At 40.4% G+C, this 24,756-nt stretch overlaps 1 protein-coding gene across 5 annotated transcripts in view; it reads left to right on the top strand.

The window, feature by feature from the left end:
- The window catches only part of LOC106787154 (mushroom body large-type Kenyon cell-specific protein 1), a 28,893-nt gene extending 4,781 nt beyond the window's left edge, over positions 1 to 24,112 (top strand). For 2 of the 5 annotated variants that reach the window (XM_014749275.1, XM_014749301.1), the window contains exons 2-10: positions 12,490 to 13,703; positions 13,806 to 14,180; positions 14,624 to 14,863; positions 15,126 to 15,205; positions 16,925 to 17,327; positions 18,404 to 18,448; positions 19,420 to 19,660; positions 19,728 to 20,679; positions 20,779 to 24,112. In XM_014749275.1, coding sequence (XP_014604761.1) covers positions 12,490 to 13,703; positions 13,806 to 14,180; positions 14,624 to 14,863; positions 15,126 to 15,205; positions 16,925 to 17,327; positions 18,404 to 18,448; positions 19,420 to 19,660; positions 19,728 to 20,679; positions 20,779 to 22,213 — 4,985 coding nt within the window. In that variant the 3' untranslated portion in view covers positions 22,214 to 24,112. Of the gene's footprint in view, positions 1 to 12,472; positions 13,704 to 13,805; positions 14,181 to 14,623; positions 14,864 to 15,125; positions 15,206 to 16,924; positions 17,328 to 18,403; positions 18,449 to 19,419; positions 19,661 to 19,727; positions 20,680 to 20,778 lie in introns of all 5 variants that reach the window. The other 3 variants (XM_014749294.1, XM_014749309.1, XM_014749283.1) reach the window with 3 other exon arrangements.
- The last annotated feature ends 644 nt before the right edge of the window (positions 24,113 to 24,756 follow it).

Here is a 24,756-nt window from a genome sequence, read left to right as displayed (position 1 = left end):
TTTTTTTTTTTTTTTTTTTTTTTTTTTTTTTTTTTTTTTTTTGTCAATCCAGTCTCGTACCTCGAAATATATTCGCACGTGCTATCGCACTCGCACTTATTGTAGGTACGTTAGTTGTATATTTGCACTTTCCTTCTTCCTTTCTCTCGTACACTGGCGCAAAGAAAGACAAAGAGAGAGAGAGAGACAGAGAGAGAGAGGTCTTTGTTAAAAGCGACGTTGCATACGTTAATCTCTGGAAGTCTCTCTTCCCGCGGGTAATCCTAGACGTCGGACCGACGATAAATGGGTCACCAGACGACGACTGTATCGTCAGTCTGGCATCCGATTACCACTCACATCGCTTACCAAGCGTGAACACGACGAAAATCTTACCTCCCTCGCTTCTCTTCCACCCTTCCTCCCTCTCTCTCTCTCTCTCTCTCTCTCTCTCGCGGCTCCCTTTTCAAGATTCGCGTTTCTTTCAACGAAAGTAGCTCGATCAACTTTGTTTCTCTTCATCATCATCGTCGTCATCTTCTTCTTCTTCTTATGAATACACTCTCTTTATTCATTTTAATTATTTCAGAAAATATATGATTACGCGCTATCGACAAATATTCTATCTTGACATTTGGAATTTTTTTTGTCAACGATGTCGCCAGAGGCATTTATTACGAGCATTGTATAAGATCGCTCTGAGTGATTCTATTAAAAAAAAGGAAAAAAACACGTCGTCCATTATTAGGAGAGGAAGAGGAGGAAGAGGAGGAGGAGGAGGAGGAGGAGTATTGGTGAAATAAGAATCGTTCAGAAGAGTTGGGCAAAAAAAAATCGATTGAAGCCAAAAAAAAGAAAGAAAGAGAGAGAGAGAGAGAGAGAAAGTAGAAGAAGAAGAAGAAGAAGAGGAAGATGCAAAAGAACAAAGAGAACGATCGATGATCTATTGAAACGTTTTTTTATTAGCGCAACTATAATACGTGCATTATGCGCGTGTCCGCGAAGCAGTAAAAAGATAAAGAGAAAAAAAAGAAAAACAGGCAAGAAATCGTTAACCTATTGGCTTATTTAGAGACACGTTGCAGGCACGTACTTGTGACCTTAACCAACTCCGGGCGAATAGCTTTGAACGCGAGCGTCGTGATTATTGGGTTCCGCGATTGATAATACTCCTCTCTCGGTGGTACCGTAGCATTTGCCGCCAAGTAGCACACGGAGACTCTCTTTGATGGCTTCAAAGACGGTTGTGTTCCTTTGCAATCACTGGCAAATGTTACGGGAATCCTTTCTTCGTTTGCATTATCTTACGTCAGCGTCAGGAATCGAACAGAGAAAGAGAATAAGACACTGAGAAAGATATATATAGATAGATAGATAGATAAAGAAAGAGAGAGAGAGAGATAGTCAAATAGAGACAGAGACGGAGACAGGTAAAAAAGAAAATAGAGACCACAATCAAAGTATTTGTTGAATGCGCTAGATCCTTTCAGGATCAATTTTCGAGTTCCCATTGCGTTTCTATAAATCTTATATTTTTCATTCATTTTCTTTTCTTTTCTTTTCTTTTTGTTGTTTTTTTTTTTTTTGTTTATTCATATTTATTCGAAATCCAGGTCCGCGTAAGTGTTAATACTAGTTTCTAGTTAGGTATTCCAACTTTGGATATAATCGAGTCGAATATCGGATAGATGCAACGTGTTAAGAGGAATATTTTGATTTATAGATCGGTTAGTTTCTGATCGTTGTTATTCAGGATTAACGCGTGGAGAATCTTCCGCGAATTCAACTATGACATCCGTGACGACGCATATGAAAGCGTTAATTCGATCGGTTGCATCTCGAAATTTTATAGTTCTGCTATATATATATGTTACCGTCAAAGCCAGAAATCAGTCATTGCTAGTAAATCCTCGGCATTGTTATCAATGCAAAGTGCCTTCCGACGAAGTCGGAAATAAGACTTTTTACAGAGTTTTTCCTAGGCATCGAACATAATACTTTGATATTCTATAAAATATCAAATTACTATTTAAACAACGTTGTAAAGAATACATTCATGGGCACAGGCACACACAGCCATACGCAACATATGTTACGCGTAGAATACCATATCGAGTTTTAAATTTAGCATGTAAACTTCATTAAATGTTAGAGAATGCAATGCTATAAATTATGCATCTTTGCAATTTCTTTGAAAAATTTTGGTAAATATTTTTTATACTAAAGGTGAATAGATTTTAATGATTTTTATATTAAATTAAAGTATACTCTTTTGTCTACGCGTAGAATACTTTATAGAGTTATAAAAATCAAATGAAAAGTGCAGAAAATGTTAGAGAATGCAATGCTGTAAATTGTACATCTTTGCAATTTCTTTGAAAAGTTTCGGTAAATATTTTTTATACTTTTAGCAAAACTTTTTTTTATTGCAATGTATAGTCAATCAAAAATAGATCAACTTTTGTTAAAAGTATTCTTTTATCAGATTATCGCAAGTACTTGCAAAATCATGACTAGAGTTATGTTGGACACCCTGTATATGTCATATAAGATTATTGTATATACATGCAGAAGAGAGAGGAGAGGGTCTGTCTGTCTGTCTCTCTCTCTCTCTCTCTCTCTCTCTCTCTCTCTCTCTCTCTCTCGTTCAACCTATTTTGATATAAACGATAATCCGATTGTTTTAAATTTGCTATTCCTTCAACGGAATGATAATATAGGAATCCTTCTTTTTGGATTTAGAGAAAATATAAGGATTATTTAATTTCGTGACGCCGTTCCATTAGTTTTAAGTCAAAGCGTGATCTTCGAGGTCGTTATACTATTACTATCATCATCATCCGAGAACTTAGAGAGGATAGAGAAAGGAATAAATTGAAGATGAACAAAATAGCTTGGAAATCTGTGAAAGAGAAACAGAAAGAAAAAGAAAAAGAAAAAAACAAAAAGGAAAAAGAGAGAGAGAGAAACAAGAGGAACGGAATACGTTGTTGCTCGCGTACTCTACGTGCGAGCTTGAAAAACGGACGATGTTAAGAGAAAGAGAGAGAAAGGGTGAAGGGGACAAGGAGGAGCAAAGAGAAGAGAATAGAATAGAATAGAATAGAAGAGAGAATGGAGTAGAATGGTTCGCGAGGTCAGCCCACGTTTCGTACATATTCTCACGTAGAGATCTCTGTGTCTATACGAAGAGACGACCAACACACATAAATATGACGCGACGAGTAAGTACACTTTGACGAACGTTGTTGAAGGAAAAGAAGGTAGAGTTGCTCGATAATACATAGGGCCGGGGCTCCCGATCGTTACTACGAAAAGAAGAGGGGGGGGGAGGTTACACAAAGGGCCAAGTGGGACCAGAAAATTCGCCAGCTGGAACTCCGGTTAACCAAAACCAACCCCTCCTTCCCCTCCCCTTTTCCCGTGCACACTTTGCGATTACTTTACGTTCTCTTTCAACGTTAACGTCTACTATCTCTCTTTCTTTTTCTTACACGTTTTATCGTGTTTCCTGAAACGCTACTTAAAAATTGTGTCATTTTATAATGGGCTAACTTCGAGAAAAACGATAGAAATTTATTTTCTCGATTGTGGGTTGACGGTTAGATCTGAAGTTTGTATTATAGTAAACTAATCGAACAATCGAATGAATTTTAGTTAGTTTGAAAATTTACGTACTAATGTTTTCCCTTTACATCTCGATTTATCCTCGACAAAGATTTAGCAGTAGCTTGTTTGTGGTTAATTCGCGAGGCACGCAAAGTATCGCGTTTCTCAAACAAACCGCCCACTTGTCGTTTACGTTACGCGCAAACGCAAATCCTCTAGCTTTGTGCTCGTCGTGCGTAGTAATAGTTACAATGGATCGTGCAAATGTTAGAAGGAAGTTTGCGTCGTGCGAAAGCTCCTCGATCAAATTTTCGCTTCTGGTTCTTCTACTACTACTACTACTACTACAAGCTCTCTCTCTCTCTTTCTCTCTCTTTCAAGTTTTACCTACTGATTTTACTTTGACTTCGTAAGAATGAGAAAAATGTCTTGCTTTGTTGTAAGTATTCGTTATAGATATAACCATTTATTACACGACAATAAAAACAAACCTTTAGTTATTTTTTTTTTTTTTTTTTTTTTTTTTTTTTTTTTTTACCAAAGTAACAGGTGCTATCATCGAATACAACCACGTTTCGTGTCCTTGATCTACATAAGCGACAAAAAAATGTAAATCATTTTATGGAGTATCATGGCCTTTTCCATATTATTCGTAAAAATATATATAAGAATAATTATTTGAAATTATTCTTAACAATCATAAATCTTTCGAAATATCATAGAATAATAATGGGAAGGAAAATACCGTTAAAAATTGATACCGGTTAAGATCTTAACGAGGCGAGAGGTAAGGACTCCTACTTACCTTCCCGGGTTAAAGAAGGAAAAATAAAGAAAGGAAGAAAGAGACTTTGGTATTTCGACATCCATCGTGTTCTGTCCTTCGTTTGCCTCGGAAACCACTAAGTGGCCCTACTCGGTGAATGGAAGTCCCAAGATCGTGCAACAAAGCGGGGAAGATAACTTTAGACTAGCTGCCATACATATATATCTTTTTCTTCCCTCGCGTGCTCTTTCCCCTTCTACGACGACCATTAAAAAGGTAGAAAAAGAAAAAGAAAAAGAAGAAGAACAAGTCCTCTATCCTTTCATTTTATCGTTCAATTCCTCTTTTTATACGCTCAGATAACTACTACGCCACTGATCCATTTTACAACACCAATTAATATATAACCCAATCCTTGATATTTCAACATAGGCAACCTTGGACAAAACAATTCATGTTCGTTAATGAATTATTTCTCTCTATCGAAGATTTTCCACAGGCGACAAAACAAAACGAATAACAAAAGAATACACCAAAACCAATCAGAAACACTTTTACTTAAGCCACGTGTTGTTGGTTGTGTCCCTTTTAACTCCTCCCAATCTCAGTTCGCGTCTCTCGACAAAATTTATATCTCGTTTAAAAGTAAATAACAATTTGTTTTCATTCTTCTCGATTACGAATGGTTGTTAAAAACGACGATATAAATTCATTCATTTATAGTATAATATATACGCGCTTATGTCGTAAGGATAGAATAAAAAAAAAACAACAAAACAAAAAGAATAATGTTAGGCGTCGGAGAGATAGAATTACGGATTTTTTTGTCTTTTTTTTCTTCTTTTTTTTTTTTTTTTTTTTTTTACTGTGGATCGATGAACAACGACAGGCTTGTCGAAAGGGGTCGGTTTTATGAGCGAGCGAGTTTTGGACAAAGGATAGCCTTGTGCGCAGAAGCAGCGCATAAGCGAAGCCGCCGTTGCTTGTCGGGCCGACGGCCCCACCACNATACGCGCTTATGTCGTAAGGATAGAATAAAAAAAAAACAACAAAACAAAAAGAATAATGTTAGGCGTCGGAGAGATAGAATTACGGATTTTTTTTTTTTTTTTTTTTTTTTTTTTTTTTTTTTTTTTTTAAATGGGTAGGAAACGAAGGAGAGTTGTTTTTAGTGCGCAGGCGAATGAGCGAGCGAGTTTTGGACAAAGGATAGCCTTGTGCGCAGAAGCAGCGCATAAGCGAAGCCGCCGTTGCTTGTCGGGCCGACGGCCCCACCACCATATAGACGACCACCCATTTCCTAACCTTCTACTCTCGTCTAAACCGGATTGCCATTGGTCGAAACGGGCCGACCGATTAGAGGAGAACCGAGGGGCCATGGGAATAGGAGTCTCTCTCTTTCTGACTCGTTCTTGTTCCTATTCGTATTCGTGTTCGTGTTCGTGCGTGCGAGACGCTACGCGTTCTCAAAAGAGTGAGTGAGAGAGAGAGAGAGAAAGAGAAAGATAGATAGATAGATAGATGTATGAAGAGAGAGAGAGAGAGAAAGAGAATGAAAGAAAGAAATAGTGGGGATAAAAGTTAGCTCACTCTCGCATCTAAAATTGCGCTACGGCCATTGGTCGATCGGGCCCCGAGGCCATTCGATTTAGAATTGAAGAATGGTGCCGCTGTATCCTCGAGGACGATGGTGGAAAGTTCGAGTTCCTCTATCCCTCTTTTTCACACGTTCTCTCTCTCTCTATCTCTATCTCTATCTATCTATCTATCTATCCATCTATCTTTTCTTCTATACGTCTATTCTTATTCTTCTTTCTCTTTTTCTTCTTATGTACGTCCATTTTTTTTTCTCTCTCTCTCTCTGTCTTTTTCTGTTTTTTTTCTGTTTTCCTATCTTTTTTTTTTTTTTTCCATTCTTTTGTCCCTCGTCGAACAGCATCGAGAGCATCGCGCCTTTTCGTTTCTCTGTCTAATCGTTGCTACTAGAGGTACAACCGCGTGCTACTTCTTTTTAAGGTGCTACAAAAGTTTGAAAGGTAACAAAAGAAGAATCTTTTTCTTGCTTTCTCTCCTTCCTGCTTGTCCCCCCTTTCCCCCCCCCCATTCGCTGTTTCTCTATTTTTTCCTATTTTTCTGTTTTTTGTTGTTTTGTTTTTCGGGCTTCCATCCCCCCTCAACCCGCCATTATTTATCGTGCCTCGTATTTTCACCTTTTTCTTTTGTTTTCTTTTTCGCTAACAGAAGATGTCGTCGCTACCTTTTTTTTCTCTGTTTTATTTTTCTCTCGGTGAAAGATTAGAAAAAGAAAAATGGCGGTTAAGCGCGCGTTGTGTCTCGTTCACGTTTTTACGAGATACTTATTTAAATATTTTTTTTTATATGCATATACATATATTAAATTTCGAGCAATCGTTAAAGTTAGCCGATATTATTTGAACGCGCGCACGATTATGCGCGATATTTAATTAGAGAATAAATTTGATTACAATAGCTCTCCTCGCTCATCGCGTTTCGAGTGTTCCTATTTTTCCCTACGTTTCGTTGCCGTTGTATTCAGCTTCTCCTTTCCTCCCTTCTCCAACCCTTTCCTCTTCTCCTCCTCTTCTCCTCCTCTCCTTTTCTCTTCTTTTCAATCCTCCGCTACTCTCACGCAACGCGAAAAATTGCGTCGGAAAAAAAAAAAAGGAACGAGAGAATGAGACGGGGCCACGCGTACGATAATTTAACGGCTCGTTTTGCAAAACGCGTAGGAGAGAGTGAGAGAGAGAGAGAGAGAGAGAGAGAAACCACGGCGGGATGCATTAATTATCGACGTAAAACGTGTCGTTGAAAATTCGTCAAGCTTTGTTCTCAAACATAAAGAATGATGGAATCGTCGTCGTCGTCGTCATCGTCATCCTCCTCCTCCTCGTCCTCCTCCTTGTCCTCGTCCTCGTCCTCGTCATCATCGTCATCGATCGCGACAACGCGAGTCACAATTTATAAACTCGAATTATTGCACAGCCTTTATTAAACAATTTTTTCCCGATTATTTCGATTTCTTATGCAAGAGGACAGAGAGAAATAATAATAATAAAAAAAAAAAAAAAAAAAAAAAATTCACGACGGGGCACATTTTTTTGTTTTTGTGTTTTCGAAGCATTATAATATATTTTATATATATATATATATAATATGATACGCACGAGAGAGCTGAGAACGTTAAATCGAATACGCGCGATAAAAATGTAATAAATAACAATTCGTGAAATTTATTTTTTGTTTGTTTGTTTGTTTAAAGTCTCGGGCGTGGTTGGTTGGACTATTCATTCTATTTCTATTTCTTCCTTCTTCCTTCCTACCCTTCCTTCCTTCCTTCCTTCCTTTCTTTCTTCTCTGTTAAAATGGTACGCGAGATAAGATTGCCGTCATTCGACAGCCCCGGTGCTTGGAATTTCATCGGAAGGCAAGCCAAGCCTGCAATCTAATTACTTCTAGAATCGATCAAGGACTCGGACTTTGAGCGCCTTGTGAATATCTAACGCCCTCTCCCCTCCATTATTCTCACCCCTCTTACTACGCCCTATGTTCTTTTTATATTTTTCCCCTTATCTTTGAAATTCCTTACGGATCATCCGGATAATCCTTTCTTCCAATCGATATTATTTTTCCTATTTTTTTCTTTTTTTTTTTTTTTAACACCCTCAGATCACGCGCGAAATATATCCGATACCGATTTTCATCCTAATTCGGATTTCTTATATTTTTTTCTTTTTTTAACTGATCATCGTCGCGAATTAAACATCGGGTATATACTTTTCTAGAATTGGATGGTTCTTTTTTTTTTGTTCCACTCGTGATGGATTAAAAAATATAAAACCTCTCGTGTTAAATAAACATTGTTATTCGGTTGATGATTATTATACGCAAAAACCGATTTGCATATTGGTTGCTTGCTGCGCCTCCTCTGTTAAGATAAAATTACATTTCATACCGATAAAAAGTAGTAGTAGTAGTAGCGGTCACTCGTAGATAAAGTTATGGTCTTGAAAAAAAAAAAAAAAAAGAAAAAAAAAATATAAATAATATAACGTCAAACATTAAAGCTCGATGATCGTCGCAGGTTGTAATTTAATAACGAACGTCTATCTTCTAATGCGAATTAATCATTTAAAGTTTTGTTTCTTGTATTTTTTTTCTCCGAAGTAACACAATTTTTAACCAACAATTTCAATGTGTACTTAACGCACGCGATATATTATATATTTTTTTCTTTTTTCGCGTTTAGTAGTAAGTTGTCGATCGTCGGTATTATTCCATAAGCGTGTTAAAGCATTAATCATAAATTCTCGTTCGTGTATTAAAAATTTATTGCGAAAACAATGTGTATATTCGATGTATAAATCTTTCCCCCTTCTCAAAAATGAAATAATGACGTAACATTATCGCCATTCGCAGTCGTCGGTCTCATTCGCGTCAACTTATAATGAGAGAGAGAGAGAGAGAGAGAACTCTTTTGTTTTAAAACGAAGGAAAACGTTGCTGAATCACGATCACCATAGAAACTTGAGCGTCATTATAATATACTACAGCTCGAAGGATGGATGGATGGATGGATGAATTTGATGTGAAACGTGATTTCGTCGAAACCTCGACTACTGTTGTTCTCCCGGTTAGAGATATATTTTTTTTTTTATTTTCTGATTCATCGCTGCCAGGACCTTGAAGTTTGTACGTTTTTGCACGACAACGTGGCTAGAAAAAAAAATTCTTGTCGCGTTGCGGTTCGGCTAATTGCAAGCGAATCGCACGCGTCCTCCTTTTGCAACGAAGAAGAAGAAGAAGAAAAAGAAAAATACTATTGGCTGCTTCTCGCATACACAAACTCGTAGAAGACTTTTGTTCAATTTTCTTTCCCCAAGACTATCGATATTAAGAAAAAGAAAAATATCATTTCAAAGCGAATTAAAATAAAACAAATCATATTCGTGGATTGACGAGCATCGAATGAGAAATGTCGATGGTTTTGGAATAAACGTCAGGATTTTTTCTTAATTTTATTTTCTTTCAATTACGCTAATTAATTTGGTAAAAAAATTCGATTTTGATAAAGACACGATAAAGAAACAATTGACGTTCTTCGATGTTAGTCGTCGTAGTTGTAGTCGTTGGTTGGTTGGTTGGTTGGATCATTCGTTTCGCGTTTCCGTAAAGTGCTATTATACCCGTGTATTTGATAAGCTGCGTGGAAGTAGAGCATTTAAATAATGTCCTGCATGTCGACCGGCGATGGGTCAGAGCGATGGGCGTCGTCGCCATTCGTTCGAAACGTTCGACAAACAATAATAATTTATTCAGATGTTTTCCATGCGCGTTCGCGAACTCGGAACACGTTAATTCGTCGTTTCTCCTACGCGTCGTGTTGTACTACGCTTTGGTCGCGTTGTCATTGACGTTGACAACATTAGAAGAAAAAAAAAAAAAAAAAAAGAAGATATCTAACGCTATATATATACATACAACGAGAACAACTTTTCATAAAAATAAATATCAAAAAAGATTTGTAAAAAAATACATTTTCTCTCGTGAGACCGTGCGATAAATATTTTTCTAATTGAAAATTATATTTTTCCAATTCGTAAAAATATTCATCTTTCATTATTCGTAGTTACAAAATATCATTGATAATTCGTAGTTCGTAGATCATTGAAAACGATCGATCAAAGAGCGCGGTGGTATAATAAATATATTTAAGAAAAGAACCAACGTTCAATGTGACATATACGCACGTGTACACATATTGCTATACAAATAAACTCATCATATACTTTATTCGCGTCTCCTTAAGTTATTCGCCTTTAATTAAAGTTAGACGATTCCTGGTAGGAATAGAGCACGTTTAATAGCCGTGATAAAAATTACGTTTCACGAATGTTTATTACATTTTGAAAAGCAAACGATTTTCGTAAGAAGTACGTACCCGCTTGTAAACTGTTATCGCTCAATTACGATAAACTAAACAGTTGGTGGATGTTAAATTATTATCTTTCGAGCATACTCGTTCAATAGTATTATTCGTAAATACTATTATTTTTACAATATACATAGAGATGCTATTGTTTTTCTTACAAACAAACGTAGAAATACCTAAACACAACATAGTTATATCTTTCAACCTCGAATTTTCATGTCTCGATTATCCAATATTGTTCGTGGATCGTAATGTAAAAACATACAAAAATTGAAAACAACATTTTGTGACTTACGTTTACAACGTTCGAAAAATCGATAGATCGATCGATTTCTCGAAAGAGATAGACAGCTATTTTTTCGCGCGTTTATCTTTTCATCGAGAAGACTCCAAGAGTATTCTACGTTGCATTAAAGAGAGAGAGAGAGAGAGAGAGAAAAAGATAGAGATAGAAAATGAATTAAATAGCGAGATAGAAGATGGTGGAAGAAAAGTGAGAGAGGCAGAGGAAGCAAGCACAGGCTCGTCGTCGTCGTCGTCGTCGAATAGGTCGAGGTCGCATTAAAGCTAGCATGGAATAGAAAGCACGCTCGATTCGCAAGAAATTCACTAATGAAAGGCTCCTTGTTAGTCGTACTTTATTTCATACTTTTTTTTCTTTTTCTTTTTCAACCCCCCCCCCCGCCTATTTTTTTACCCATTCTTATTTTTATTTTTTTTTCTTTCTTCTCGGTGTCATCGACCCCTCTTCTTTTCCACCAATTCATCTTTCCTCTACACCCCCTACACCCCGCACGCCCGCCCGGCTTTTAATTTCATCCTGAATATTTTCGATCGAAAATATATATGTGTTTTGTTCTTCGTCTCATTTCGAGATTTCTTCTTCGTTATAAAAAAAATTCCCACTTCCCTCTTCTACTTTGTTGATTAAAATATTATACGTTTGTTATACTCGCCGTTTAGATATTGTGTATTATTAGATGAGAACACATCGAGTGAGATTTTTTTTCGTAGCCGTAGTATTTACACGCATTTCAGGGGTTTTTAGGATTGGTAATAAAATCGGAGTTTACTACATTTGAAATGACGGAAATGAAGGGGGTTACATACGCCCTTAATGACTGCGAATGTGTTTCGTAGGGAGGGAACGAAAGCGTACGCGCATGAAAAAAAGAGAGAGAGAGAGAGAGAGTGAGAGAAAAAGGGGGCGGGGTGGGAGAAGGACAAAATCAATTTAGCGAGAAATAAAGTTGGCAGCCATGAAAAATCGCTTCGATCTGCACGCGTGCACGCGATGAAATTGTTGTGTGTGTGTATGCGTGCAGGTCCGTGGATATATATATATATGCGTGTGCAACAGCAACAACGGCAGAGTCGTTTCGCGAATGAAACGATGCGCAAGCGCGCGTTTATGTATGCACGCGTCTCTCTCATTCGATGATGCATCCATACGGGATTGATGTGGATTTTTCTGTTTGGTAATATCGGGGAGTCAAGCAAACACCAATGGGAAGAAGAACTAAAACGCTTGCTAGCGTTGGTGCATTTGCGAAGATAACTTCGATGAAAATTTCGATATATATATGAAACGATTGCATATTAGTCACGGAATGACCTATCATTTTTCGTACTATTATTATACAAATGAATAGTCTGAGGGTATTATGCACAAGATGCCGTAGTGCAGGGATAAAGTAGCGACCAAAGGCAAGAGGAAATAACGAATATCGCGTCCTATTAAGGTCTCATAATGACAATTAAATTAACCGTTATCACGGAGGCGAAAGCGCAACGCGGTACAGTTCGACGTTGCATTGCTTTCATTGCTTGCTGTAGCAGCAACAGCAATATGACACGTCACGTCGTCGCGATAACGGCTTGGACTATTCGGCTTTTTGATAAGAAAACTGCGAAAAAAAATCCGCTATCAGCCTCTTGCCTTCTCTTCCTCTCTCTCTCTCTCTCTATCGGCACTTGCGGCAAATCATTTAAAGTAAGACTAACTATCCAAAGTGTACGATTTCCTCTGAGCTCGCGACTATACTCATTGTCAGCGATACTCGGAAATAGTTTTAATGCGAATTCTTGGAAAAAATATCGTTGGGGGACAAGGATCGTTTATAAGCAGGGCTAGAAAATAAGGCGTTGGTCATCATTGTTTGATGTAGTTGCGGTGGTGTCGCAGGTCTGGAACGAGTAGCGGAGGAGTTGATGGGCCGTAGGAGATGGAAGCAATATCAGGACACCCTGTACAGCGGCACGCGCATCAGCGAATCTACGACGACGACGACGACGACGGCGGCAGCGGGCCAGCCCCTCCACCGGCTTTATCCGACGTTGTCATCGTCTTGCAATCCGGTGCTCGGAAATCTGGGCCAGATCGGGGGACCGCCCGGTGGTGGTCACCTGCTTCATCCGGCACCATCGCCGACTATTACGCCAGCAGGAGCTACGACGGTTCTTGCGACGGGTCTAGCGACGGGTCTGGGAACAGGGGTGACGACGGGGGTAGCGACGGGGGTCGCTACGGGGGTGGCAGGAGTGCCTGGGAGCTTGGTTGCTTCCACGGCTACCACGGCCACCGTCGTACCCACGATCGGTCACCTCAAACAAGACGTTTCATCTATTCAGAGGCATCATCCTCAAAATCATCATCATCATCATCATCATCATCATCATCGTCATCCTCCCTCTCATCTCCATACGCCGTCCTTGCTGGCCCAGCAGCAGCAGCAACAGCAGCAGCAGCAGCAACAGGATCAGCTTTATCAGCAAAAACAGCTGCAACAGCAACAACAGCAAGAAGAATCGAGACGTTTGAGACCAGAGGAAATAAAAATCGAAGCGGACGAAGAAGAGTCCGGAGAAGGCAGTGGTGGTGGTGGTGGTGGTGGTATCGTCGTACGAGAGAACGCGAGGACAACGGATTTGGTGGCAACGAGTATTACGACGACGAGTACGACGACGACGACGACGACAAACTCGACGCAAACGACGAATACGGGTACCGCGAGTACGACAACGACGTCGTCATCGACGACGACATCCGCTACGACGACAACCACGACCACGACGACGAATACCTGCTGCGTCGCGAGTACCACGGCATCGGCGAATTTGGTCTCGTCGAGAAGACGACGTCGAGCGAGAAGACAAAACGACGGAGAGGAAGCCGACCCCGAGGAGGAGGAAGACGACGGGGAGGAGGAGGAGGGGGAAGGAAACGAGGTGGAAGACTCGAGGACGCGAGGAGAGGAACCGGAAAAACGGCTGAAACTCGACGAGGACGTAGACAGGTCCGTCAGTAGTCCTCCTCACAGAACGGATATCGAACGAGCGTCCGTCAATCTTTCGGCTACCAACGGCACGAACGACAACAACGCGGCGGAAGGGACCAAGGTAAAATATATCTATCAGATATAATCCTTCCTTATCACTTTTATTTATAATCTAATCAATTGATTTTCACAAATGCAATTTTTTCATTTCAATCCGACAAAGGAACGGGTAGGAGGGGAGCTCGCGTTGGAACGGATACCAGTGACGCAAGCTTTACTCAGAGTTAAAAAAGAAGAGGAGTTACAGGAGGTGCCAGGTGGTGGTGGTGTTGGTGGTGGTGGTGGTGGTGGTTTAGGAATCGAAAGGACGACCCCGGCTTCCGATTCGGAAGGGACCAGAAAAGTTGGTAGTGGCGGCGTTGTTGGCGGTGTTGGTGTCATATCAAACGAGGCTGCTGAAATAACGGCGAAAAGTATTGTTCCGCCTTACGTTATAACGAGTAGACGTACGAGTCCACCGCCCGAAGATTGGAAGCCTTTAGAAAAGTGTTACTTCTGCCTCGATGGGAAGCTGTCCCACGACGATCAAGCGCCGCTCGTAAGTAACCCTTTAATATATATATATATATATATATATCTTACTTTTCTTTGGACACATTCGTACGTCGTAAATCGAAAATCGAAAAGTCCTCCGTATTATTATCATCATCATCATCATGATCATCCTCGGGGAAAAATTAGCACTTTCATATATATTCGCGATACGAAAAAAAAGCGATGGACGTCTTTGCCAATCTTATTTTCTCACCTAGCTGGCTCTCAATAGGCTATCATATCTCGATCTTCTTTCTTGATCCACACGTTACTTTGATCGTTACTTTGATCGTTACTTTGACTTATTATTTATGAATCTCCGGGTTGTATTTTATTATCGAGAAGATTCAGAAGGAAATATATATACGAAGACTACTAACTCGTTTTAAAGAGAAATCCATCGAGAAAAATTCAATAAATATAAAATGATCCGTTCGATGTCCTCAGAGTCCACAGAGCGACAGCAGCAGTAGTTCGCGATCGGTGGAGTCACCGATGTCGGTCCAAGTCGACCCAATGGCGGCGTCCGTCGTCGCGGCCGCTCTCAGCGGTACTTACCCGACTTTATTGCCTCAGTGGTGCTTACCACCAAGAGAGGCACCTCTCGTCGGGGTACAGGCTCATCAGGACAGTGCCACGTCGGTCGATCAACCACTCGATCTCTCGGCGAAACCGAAAAATTCTCAGGTGAGAGCCGTACCCCGCTCGAGTTTTTCTCTTCTTTCATCCTTTTAAATTTCCCTTGTTTTTTTTATTTTTTTTTCTCTCTCTCTCTATCTCTTTTTTCATATTTTATTTATTTATTTTTTTCTTTGTCTATCTTTCTATCTCTCTCTCCCCCCTTACCACCACTCTCTTTATTTCTCTCTCTCTCTCTTTCTTTCTTTCTCTCACACACATGTTCGTCATTAATTAGACGATTAATGTATTATTGTTTCTTTCGTTACAGGATAACAACATATCTCCGCTAGAACAACAAAAAATACCTCTGAGGATGCCCCCGGGTATGGACTCCAAGAGCATCTTCAAGTAAGTCACTTTAAAAGGAAATTCACTCACTCTCGGGCGTGTTCGTTCGCCGATATTATTCGTAGAGATTCTCGTGAAAGAAACAGAGAGAGATAGAAGCGGGTTAGAAGAGGGGTGTGGGGGTGGGATGACGGTAAAAGAATAGTAACACGATGAGAGAGAGAGAGAGAGTGAGAGTGAGAAAAAGAAGGAAAACGACTACGACTCAAAGCCGTACGTTGCCCTCGTGTTTTCGCTCATTTCCCCCGCGTAACATTTTGCGCGTCAAATTTTTATCGTCTTCTATTATTAGTTCAGTCGCAATCTGCACCTCACTCGACACATCGAGAGAAAGTGTAAAGTACTACTACCTCGTTTCTTATGTCGCGTATGATGTTACATAGAAAGAGGGAGAAAGAAAGAAAGAGAGAGGGAGAGAGAGAGAGAGAGAGAGAGAGAGAGAGAGAGAGAGAGAGAGAGAGNAGAGAGAGAGAGAGAGAGAGAGAGAGAGAGAGAGAGAGAGAGAGAGAGAGAGAGAGAGAGTGAGAAACAACAAAGTCGCCTAACGACGCAATTTAATGATAAGATAATCCGCCGACGAAAACTATGACATGTCGAAAATTAGATTTTACCGAGAAACTTAGCTTCGAAAATACAACATTCGTTCAAACGTGTATGACGTTTTCTTGGAATATGTTTTACCGGGGATTCGTTGTACGCTAAGTTAGATTCGCGCAAATTGTCAATTTAACGGATCTTCCTATTCGAGATTTATCATCCAACTATCGAAACCGTTTTAACATCTTCGATATACTTTTTTCCTCCGGTTAATCCATTTTTATTTTTTCGCGTAATAATTGCACGCGAGTAGTGCCATCGAAAAATTTGTATTTTATCCAATTAAATTAATTCTTCGTTACGAACAAATTATTGACGAAGAAAACGCACAAAGCTAACGTTGCTTTTCACGACGGACGAAATGCAATTTTATCTGTTTGCCCCGTTGTACGACAACGACAGCAGTCAGCAGGTCGACGAACTCGGTACTACTGTTAGAGGGGCTTCTTCAATCGTAAACTCTCTCGTCATCGGGTATTATAGTTTATTACTCGCGATTAATTATTTTATCCTCGTTATTTAACAAAAAATTCGATATTACAATGATCGGTTCGGTCCAAAATGAAATCAGCCAAATTGTTGAAAAAAGTAAAATAAAAATTAATCTTAAGGATAAATAAGAATGAATTTTGTTGACGATAAACACGTGTACGGGGAATCAGAGAAACATGTGACAATTGAATACGATCCAGACATTCAAATTTAAAGTTACGAGAGATATGTAAACACGTGAAAGAGAGAGAGAGAGAGAGAGAAAAAGAGAAGAAAAGAAAGGAAATATAGTCTAACAACTAAGTTGATTACGAAATCTAGCCGAACAACGGTTAAGTCTTGGAAGTCTTGGTTCTGTTGCCATAGGCAGATTGTTTGATCCGAATTCCCCTTTTCTCTCTCTCTCTCTCTCTCTCTCTCCCTGTTTAAATCCTAGTTACGTTACGTAATCATCGGAAATGAACACTCGACGAAATAGAATTGACGTTGAAAGGACTTTGGCAACTCGAATATTGAGGCAGGCAGGAGGTGGAGGAGGAGGAGGAGGGGGTGGGGATAGAGATCGATAGGTTGTTTATCCAGGAAAGTTTGGAGAAGGTTTATTAGACTAGGTTTCTATATCCGTTTCAGCTCGTGTTACCGTGCGAAACCGCGTATTGCCGTGCCAGTGACGGCAGCGGCAGCGGCTGTAGCTGCGGCGACAGTGGTGGGTGCAGGGGGTAGCGTCAGCAGGAAGACTTACACCGAGGAAGAACTACAGGCGGCCCTAAGAGATATCCAAAGTGGAAAACTCGGCACGCGAAGGGCAGCCGTGATTTATGGGATACCAAGAAGCACCCTACGCAACAAGGTCTACAAGCTTGCGATGGAGCGCGAAAGGGACGCGTCCCTCTCTAGCACCCATTCACACCCTCACGAGTCCGGCGCCCAAGCCACCACCACCACCACCATCACCACCACCACCACCATCACCACTACAACACCACCAAATACGACCCAAAACGCGACCACTCCGCCCCCGCAAGTGGACGAGGTAGGTTTTGGGGACAGAAATCTAATAAGATTTCACTATTCGAATATGACTGTCCGTATGAGAGAATGATTGATAACATTACACCCAAGCCAATAATTCCAAATAAATTTTGATTAAACCGGTGATCCATTTTGTTTCCTTGTCTACCGATAAAAATTTTTTGCTAACAGAGAAGAAAGCTCGCGAGAATTCATTCGCGAGATTCTAAAAAGTTTCATTAATATATTCTCGAAAAGAACGATTGGATCATTTAATTAGGGATGGGGAGAGGGGGAGAAGGGAGGGATTGGAGAGAATCGTTTCTACGATTCTAGAATTATTCTAGAAATAAAGGACGCTTCGTAGAATGCAAATTGACGTAGGATTCTACGAATATTGTTAGGAAACTAACCGACCGAAAAATACTTCGCTCCGTTCGTAATTTCATTCGTAACACCTTTGATCTCTCGATTACAATTTATTGCAATGGCGATTATTCGTTTATATTTCTATTGTATTTTTTACGAACTATAACATAAGAGAGACAATGTTATTATTTCCAATGTTTGTGCATGGACGGGGATACTTATCTTATCGATGAGAATATTTGTTGTAAGAATATGATTAAAATTCGAGCAAAAGATGAGCACAAATTGCACGACAATGCACCTTAATCAAATATACCTAATATCTTCTTGCATACCTGTCGCGAAAAGAATCTTTTTTTTCGTGATAACTTAACGAGATGGTTGGATAGAAAAGAAAATATAATACGTGAGAGTATGAAAGAATTTTTCGATAGAATTTATCAGTAATCAAATAGTTAGCGTGGTTTTGGTTAGGAAGAACGAACAAGCTTCCCCAAAACATACCTCTTGCACGGCGATCGTAGTATTCGCTCGGTTCTTACGATTCAAGAAAATTTTGTTCGCTAAACGCTTGATCCAAAAAAACGAGTGAACATTTTGTAAAAAAAAGAAAAAAAAAACTCTTTGAAATAAGATCCGTGCGATTGTTCAACGGTCGCCGTGAGGCTCGGTAGTGTCCAATGTTTTATTGCATGGGCTATTTAACTTTGTTTATCTCACTATTTGTAGTTTAACACGCGGCCACTCGGCGTTCGCGAGGTTTCAAGGCACGAGGTAAGTTTTTGGGAAGATCCTTTTTTGAAGTTATTTTAATGTACGAGAAAGAAATCAGCTCCGATAATGAATTCAAACTAACCGCGAAGCTTTCTGCTCTGTGATTATTCTTTTTTCTTTTGTTTTTTTTTTTGTTATTATTTCGCTACTAACAACCAATATATCGGTTGTCCATGCAAAGTTATCATCGACCCGTAGAAGGGTTGTTGTATATCATGCGAATTTATATACCCCTTACACACCAACGACATTCGTACTAAAACATGCTGTAACGAATGGGTTAACATAACAATTTGCATGTACTAAGGTAACCTTCCAGTTTATGATATTTCAGTTCGAATTCTATTATTCTCGATTACGTTTAACTGCATGCGACAAATAATATTGGAAAGGTAAGTCTCGATTTTTTCGGTTCGGACGCAACTAATTATTGCGATATTTTTCTAAATTTCTATCGATCTATGATTGACGTGCAAGAAAAATACAAAATAATCAATCTTTCGTTTAATAGAAAAATAAATATTTTTTGTTGAATGAACTCTTTGTTGCTTCATCGAAACGAACGTTTACTCGTTGACGACAATTTCTGCATGATGCTTGGCTTATTTGCATTTAACGAAACATAAACCTACATAGAGACAATGACAATACTGATACAAAATACAATGAGACACGTTACACGAAACACGTAAGCATACCTCTCGACGAAGTACATTTGAGTTAAAAATAAAAAAAAAATACTTTCACTACGATTTCTAAGATAGAAAGGGAGAAAGTAGTAGGGTTGGGGATAGGGACAGGATAAGAAAGAGAGAATGAGAATGAGAGAGAGAGAGAGAGAAAGAGAGAAAGAGAGAACAAGAATACTACAATACTTTCCTCGAGAGGGGGATTTTACTCCAGGCACAAATTTTTGTTCTCCGTTGAGAAAAAAGATTGACGAAAAATATTAAAAGGGAACGTTTCAACAGGTGGACGAAAAGGAACTATCGGGAGCGGAAGAGGAAAAAGAGGTCGAGAAAGCACTCCTGAAACCTTTGTTGTCGTTGGAAGACCTCGTAAGGTTTTCCGCACTCGAAGGTAGCGGTGGAGATTCCCTGAGGAGTCTGCTTCAGCGAGGACAGGATGTGGGTCAGGAATGGCCGGGTTTGGAACACGCAAACATTGGTCCGTACATTCAAAAAATGTTGGCCGCGGCTGCACCGTTCAAAGGTAAGACAATCGTAGCAGAGTTCAAATTGGAGATTAGGATAATTTAATTGTTAATTGTAATTGTTAGGACTAGAAACGCAAGACTACCGCATTCCGGAGGTGATGAGAAGGTTAATGAGCGAGGATAAGAGGTTGAATAAGAGCGTTAACGGAGATCAAGGACAGGGACCGCATCAGCAACAACAGCAGCAGCTTCAACATCATCAACATCATCACCATCCGGGATCGGGAGTAGGAGGGCATCACCAAAGTGGGCCGCAAACGAGCGGGCAATCGACGACGCAACAACAAGCGCATCAACATCTACGGGCACCGATAACCAACGACGATTTTAATCCGAGCATCGAGGAAGAAGCGAGCGATAGTGCTCAAGGCAGAGCAATATTGAAGATTCCGTCCTACAAGCCAGCGAGTACGCCAGGTTGTTCGAGTAACAAGAACGGCGAACCGACGTCGGCTGCTTTCGCTCAGGGATTTGCGGCAACGGCTTCGAGTCCAAATCTTTTGGAACGCGCTAGCCCCGCGTTTTCGGGAACGAGCAGCCCGACGAACTCTCTGGTCGGCAAGGCGGTGCCCGTTAATTTTCGAGAAGTCATCGCGAAGAGTATAAGCGTCAAGTTCCAAGAAGGTCAACAGGCTGGTGGTGGTGTTACAGCCGGATTGGCGGGTTGTCAAGGGAGTAACGTGGGCCAGTCGCAACAACAAATGATGCCTGAGCCGAGTCCTTTCAAAAGAGGTCGTTATACGCCACCTCAACCATCGCTACCTGTCCAGCAATCACAACAGAATAAACCGCAAAATCAAGACGCCAACAAACCTAAACCCGGCACCGGTGGAAAGGGAACTAGACCGAAACGCGGAAAGTATAGAAATTACGATAGAGATAGCCTTGTGGAAGCTGTGCGCGCGGTCCAACGAGGCGAGATGAGTGTTCATCGAGCTGGTAGCTACTACGGCGTGCCGCATTCCACCCTCGAGTACAAAGTTAAAGAACGCCACCTCATGAGGCCACGCAAGAGGTAATCTTATTGATCAATTAATACACGCTCTTATAAGAGTCTTGCTTGCGTCCCTATAGCCGAAATTCCTCCCTCTCCCTCTGTATCTCTCACTTGTAGGGACCAGAAGCAACCGGACGACAAGACGAAAGACGGCACGAGTACGACTACGGCAGCAGCAGCGGCCGCAGCAGCAGCCGCAGCCGCCGCGGCTGCAGTTATGAGACCTGGTGGTACGACCGACAAAAAGGCCCCGCTTAAGGCTCAAAAACCGTTCGCCCCGGCCAGTGGGATCCCTGGTCCTAACGGGCTGAAGATGCCGTTCATGGAAGGCATGCCGCATTTACCTTTTCCACCTTTTAACTTTTGGAGTCCTGCCCCGTTCTTACCCTCGCCGTTCATGCCGGGTGCCGCTAACGTACCGACCATGATTCCTGAACAATACTTTGCGTCGCAAAGAATGCGTGGTCTGCAAGAACAACAAAGGAGCGCAGCGATAGTTCAGCAACAGCCCCATCAACAACACTCCCAACGAGAAAGAGAGGGTGGTGCGGCCGTCCCAACAACGGAAACACCTGGAACATCGACTGCGAGAAATTCTACGAGCGCTAAGACGCCCAGAGAATTAACGGAAAGCCTTTACGATGGTACCGGGGCGAATGGAAGTTTTTTGGACAATCTGATAAGATCGAGTCTCGAGACCGGTATACCTAGGGACCAGCGAATCTTGACCGAGACCAGGAGTCAACAGCAACAAACGTCGTCTTCGTCGTCTACGTCGTCGTCTTCGTCGCAACAACAGCAACAACAGCAACAACAACCACAACAACAACAACAACAACAGCAGCAGCAGCAACATCCTGAAACGATGAGCGGCAAGGCCTTGATCGATCAACTCTGTAGGAATTCGAGGAGGACACCGTTGTCGCGTATAACGCAAGATAGTAGCGAAGACGAGAGTTACAGGGGACCATCGGGAACCTCCGGCAGACTCGATAGAGTACCAGAGAGACCAGAGAGGGTACCCACCGTTGATCTCAGTCCGTCGCCCTCCGAGAGGGCTCGTACCGACGATGGTAGCGATCGTTTGACCTCACCACCAACGCCTCTTTCCATATCTCGTGCGGGAAGCAGGGACGAGGACAGTACTCGCGAGTCGAGGTTAGATCGTGCCAGTAGAGAACGCGAGATCCATAATGGTGCAGCTCAGGAAGATCGAGGAGGTACTACTCTCGTACAACAACAACAGCAACAGCAACAATTGAATCATTACCCGGACTTACACAATCTTTATGCCGTAACAACTGACAAAAAAAGTGCCTGTGATAGTAAGCTTATAGTAGATCATTCGAGCCAGAAGACTCAACAGCAACAACAACAGCAGCAACAGCAACAACAACAACAGAAGGAATACGCCGCTGTAAGCGGTTTGGTCGTGCAACTGCAAAGGGGTTACAACACCGGCAGCAGCAGGTCCGCCGAACAAACCAACAGCCAACAACCGGCGGAACAACGTGGACCTGTCATCGGTATGGAAGACTCCGTAGAGCAGTAGACGAAAGTCAGTATCAGTTATCAATAAGGTATAGAATTATGGTAACGGTAATCGATTTCGAACATTAATTCCGTAAAACCTTATTCATTCGAATAACTCTATAGTTATATCCCCCATGTCTCTAAATTCCGTTCTTCGTCCTTTATCGCAAATGGTTCCATTCCAATTCGACGATTCGATTAGGATGATCAATGAGGAATATTAGAAGACTATTTGGACGTAATACAAGGATTACCCACCCTATTCCCACCCCCAACACATTCCCCCTATATTCCCGAACTTCGTTCGAAAACTATAGATACTTGAAGAAGCTAGTCTTCTTCTTTTTCGAACCTCCTACGACAGAGATCAGTGAAAAAATCAGTAAAAAAAAATAAACGCTTCGGGTAACATCGATCGAGTAAACTCACTATGAATTTTTTCCAAAAAAACTCGATCGACCGATCCCACCCCTTCCCCGGTGTATGTGGTCCATATATGCTATCGGTGGAAATCCTTCGAGTGTGGCGATTTTTTCATGCGAATGAATTTTCGGAACAGACACCCTTAACTCTAAGGTATTGATTAATGACACGATAAGATTTAATCTACTATACTACTACTACTACTACTACTATTACTACTACTACTACTACTACTACTACTACTACTACTATTTACTTACTCACATTATGCCGAGTATCCTTTCGTACACGTACCATTATACGTCACGCTTACAGAAAGGAATACAAACGTAATCGGTGAATGATACACTGACAAAAAAACACTAATACAGACGAAGAAATACAATTTATAGTAGGGAACACGAAGCAGCGTAGTAGAGGCAACGCGTATACGGGATCCGCATACGCGTTTAACATTTTTAGGATTCCATTTTCGAGTATGTTGCGAATAAAAGCATACCCGTTTGCCGTATACTAATCTATAAGACGATCAATCGTTTAAATTAAGATCGACGAAGCGAAAGGAGAGCTAGCTAAATGCGTTTTAGGTGAAACAAAGATAAAGATAAATGAAGGAGATGATGAAGATGAAGATGATGGAAAGAAACAAAAAAGAAAAAAAGAAATGAAATAAGTAAAAGAAAAGAATAAGACAAACGACAACAGCGTAATTATTTCCTCTATCGATGTAAAACTACCTAATGGAAAACTTATTACCTACTATTAACATTACTTAACTCGTAAGGAGCATAATTATATAAGGAATGATATATTATATATATATACATATATTTTTGGTCATTACGGACGTATGCGAAATGAGAAACGAGCCAAGGCTTTTTTGGCGCACGTAGGTGACATTTTTTCACAAGGCGACAATATTTCTCTAATCTCAGTTCTCTTTAAGGCCGGTGTTCGACGCTAACGCATCATCCCACGTTTTACGAGACACGTTGTTTAGCTTGGAATAAACGCGATAATCGAGAAAAAGATAAGGGGGACACAAATTTAATTTAGTTCAAGGAACTCATGGGGAGACAGATAGAAGGATTTCTCGATAGGATTTCGTCAAATTTTGTTGTACTAATAAAATTGGTCTTGCGCTAAGCTTCTCTATTTACCATTTGTTCTTTTTTTACACTTTATTCGCGATATTTTATTTAAAAGATTCTAATATAATAAAGATTAATAATATAATGTAAAAGGAAAAACGCGTTACTAGAGTGAGAGAAAAAAAAAAAAAAAAGGGGGATGAGATATTGTCCAAAGGAGGATACCCTTTTATAGTCTGTGACATTAATGGTGCTTCCTGAGGACATCCGGAATACGGATATCCTGGAAATATTTAACAAGCTATTAAAATAGAGGGTATTCTCGAGACTATCTCGAGGTATATCTCGTTAAGAGATAAAAAATATAGTGGGTAACACATTTTTAGGAAAAGGAAAAAAAAAAAATATGAATTAACGCGGAGGACAGGGAGAAAGTTTTTTTTTTTTTTTTTTTCAAAAAAAAAAAAAAAAAGAAAAAAAAGAAAAAAAGAAAAACAACAACGTTCTCTTTTTCTTTTAAATTTAATTTTACGAATTCCCCAAAAAGAAATCCTTCTGACGATCCTGCAAGGTTCCTTGAATTTTCGTTAAATAATTAAAAAGAAAATAAAGGTGGTTTGTGGTAGGAAAGGAAAAATTGCAAACGATTAAAGAAAAATTCTAACGAACGGGCAAAGTATTATTGAAGAAAAGAAAAAGTAAAGGAACAAAGAATACGAAAAGAATGCAAAATTAACAAGAAGATATATAAAAATAGAGATAACGGGGGTAAAAATAAAATAAAAAAGGAAATGGAATTATTATAGAGAGGTGACGCGTGCTCTCGACTCGGGGGGGTGTCTTTCTATGTAATACCAAAGTGCAGAAAACCTTTTTCTTAAAGCGCGAATTAACGCCCGATAAACACTTTTTGATACGAATGCAAATTTTCTACTACGTAGAGGAAGAGATACCAACTGCGGCAACAGCAGCAACGTAATCGTCGTTGTTGTTATTGTTGTTGTTGTTGGTAGTGATCTCACTCGAATTAGGGTTTTGTTTTTTCACC

Source organism: Polistes canadensis, unplaced genomic scaffold (assembly GCF_001313835.1).
Source record: "Polistes canadensis isolate GaletaPanama2010 unplaced genomic scaffold, ASM131383v1 scaffold_4, whole genome shotgun sequence".
Lineage (NCBI taxonomy): Eukaryota > Metazoa > Arthropoda > Insecta > Hymenoptera > Vespidae > Polistes > Polistes canadensis.
Note: the sequence above shows the minus strand (reverse complement) of the source record. Positions and strands in the feature narration are given on the sequence as shown.